General features: G+C 34.0%; 1 protein-coding gene across 1 annotated transcript; it reads left to right on the forward strand.

Annotated features, from left to right (window-relative positions):
- Positions 1–496: 496 nt before the first annotated feature.
- Positions 497–2,011, forward strand: LOC105119835 (CMP-sialic acid transporter 4-like; the record flags this gene model as incomplete). Its single annotated transcript, XM_011018030.1, has 8 exons — positions 497–523; positions 587–638; positions 813–876; positions 964–1,075; positions 1,157–1,236; positions 1,509–1,584; positions 1,670–1,770; positions 1,940–2,011. Coding segments are annotated over exons 1-8 (584 nt in total), but the record flags the coding sequence as incomplete, so codon positions are not given.
- Between the last annotated feature and the right edge of the window lie 550 nt (positions 2,012–2,561).

Consider the following 2,561-nt stretch of genomic DNA (forward strand, 5'->3'; position numbering starts at 1 on the left):
TTTTTCAGTTGAATTTAAAACTTAGTAGAGTCAGATTCTGAATCAAGAATTTCTTATTTAATTTATTAAATCAAGATAGGCTTATTTTATCAAGTAAAAATAAATAAATTCCATAACAGTTAAATAATTAAATAAAAAAAGAAATCTCCAGCCTCCATATGTTCTCAGCCAGCTGGTGAGATTCCAAATTTTGTTTCAGATCTGAGCCCATTTATGGCCCAAAAGAACACTCATATTCATAGCCCCTCTGAGTAGCAAAAGATATTGGTAACCAATTTGTTTCAGCCCATTTTGGAAAGCAAAAAAAAACAAAAATAATAATAATAATAATAAAATATTTCTCAAACAAGTGAGAAGTGAAGCAGGTGTTGAGGATCTGTTAAATTTTCTCTACTGTTCAGAGATCTGTTTCGTACGAACAACCCTCACCTCTTCTCTCCATCAATGCAACACTAATCCAACCAAAGCAACAAACACACATCATTTTGCAAGCGATATGGAATACAGGAAAATCAAAGACGAGGTAAAATCTCTACTTTTTTTTTTTTTTTCACCTGCGTTTTCAAAACTCATATGCGACTTGCAGGAAGATCAAATTGGGGATGGTGTTGTTGGAGACGCAGTAACTTCAAGAGGAGGTAAATTAATCTCGTCTCTATTATTAGATTGAGTGTGTTTGCTTGCTATTGCGGTTGCAAAGTGCTTTTATGTGGTGGTTTTTTAATGGCTGTGACATGAAATGCACTGCTTATTTGTACTGATTTCTATATGGATTTCCTTTATTGCTGGCTGCCGTTGATTGATTTATGCAGTTTCTCCATCCAAGGTTACTAGTTTTCCGACTGGCTCAGTTGACCGGTTGCGCTGGAAGCGCAAGTAAGGCCTGCTGTTTTTATTTTTATGGATAGTTATAATTCATAAATTTTGGATTTTTTTTAGTTATCTTTTGTTTGATTGGATTAGGATGGTTGTTACGCTTGCATTAACGATTCTTACAAGTTCACAAGCAATACTTATTGTTTGGTCTAAGCGAGCTGGCAAGTATGAGTATAGTGTTACTACAGCGAATTTCATGGTGAGGACATGGTGGCATTTGTCTAGGTTTTCTACTTGGCTATTATTTTTGTTGAAATTTTGTTTCTCTTTCTATAAATAGGTAGAAACTTTGAAATGTGCATTATCACTCGCTGCGTTGGCAAGAACATGGAAGAAGGAAGGCGTTACAGAAGATAACAGGTTATTTTTATAGGGTCTACTATTTTTTAATGATTTGCTTCTCTTTCTCCTTTTTAAAGATTAGGAATTTTTAATTGTGTCAATAGGAGTTTTTTGGCTTGTGTTTCATGCTACATTAGGATTATTGACTTTTCCTCCCATTTTTTGATTTTCTTTATCTCTTGATACTGGCACTTATTTTTATTTTGTAATGTTTGGTAATTGCACTGCAAATTAGAATAACTAAGTGTTGTTGAATGTCTTATGCTGTCTGAATCCTTCTATCGAACTAGGTTGAGTACAACATTCGATGAAGTTAAAGTTTACCCCATTCCCGCAGCACTTTACCTTGTCAAGAATTTGCTTCAGGTGAGTTTTCCTAGTTGTTTGTTAATTATAAGTACAAGCTGCTTTCTGAGATCTTATTGTATGTATTTTGTGTTTTGTGTGGCAGTATTACATTTTTGCTTATGTCAATGCCCCGGGCTATCAGATATTGAAGAATCTCAATATTATTAGCACTGGTGTCTTATATCGAATAATACTTAAGAGAAAGTAAGGTTTTTTTACTCTGTTTATGCTAGATTTAATTGGTATATACATTTAAGCACTAAAACTCAGTGAATGGATGAAACTAGTGATGGATATTTTAATCAACAAAGACTTGGCAAAACTAGGCATTCTTTCCTGACAAGTATATTTGTGTTTTTCTAATCTTTTTCAGGTTAAGTGAGGTTCAGTGGGCTGGTTTCATACTTTTATGTGCTGGCTGTACCACAGCGCAACTAAACCCTACGTAAGTTGATAACCATCCCATTTCCTATTGCTTATGATAAAAATGTTCCAGAGACATCTCTTAGCATCACTGCTTCTCATCTTTTGGCATCCTGAACTCAAAATCTTCTCTGTGATTGTCATATATAGAGTTTCAGTTTGATTGACATCCATATTGCATCTTTGTGTTGTGATAAAAAAAAAAAAAACTGGCCTGTGGTCAAGTAATCAATCCTGGCTTGTGGTAGGTGGCATTTTTTTTTTTTGAACATCGTGTGTGTTCAGGTAATGTTCAATGCCGTGTATCTATAGCAAAAGCTAATATGTTTTTAGTTTTTAGAAACTGTCCTGTACTTGGAAATATTGGTAAACATTTCAAACCATCAATCAATTTTGATATAGCCATGCATGAAAAGAAAGGGTTTAATATCCTTTGTCCCTCACTTCACTATTAGTGTAATCCTATTGTGAAATTCAAATTTGTTTTAGTCTATTGAATTGCCATGCTAAAAATGATAATTTGTTTGCAGTTCAGACCATGTTCTTGAAACACCTTTACAAGGTTGGATGAT

The sequence above is a fragment of the Populus euphratica genome, unplaced genomic scaffold (assembly GCF_000495115.2).
Source record: "Populus euphratica unplaced genomic scaffold, PopEup_1.0 scaffold3686.1, whole genome shotgun sequence".
NCBI classification, from domain to species: domain Eukaryota; kingdom Viridiplantae; phylum Streptophyta; class Magnoliopsida; order Malpighiales; family Salicaceae; genus Populus; species Populus euphratica.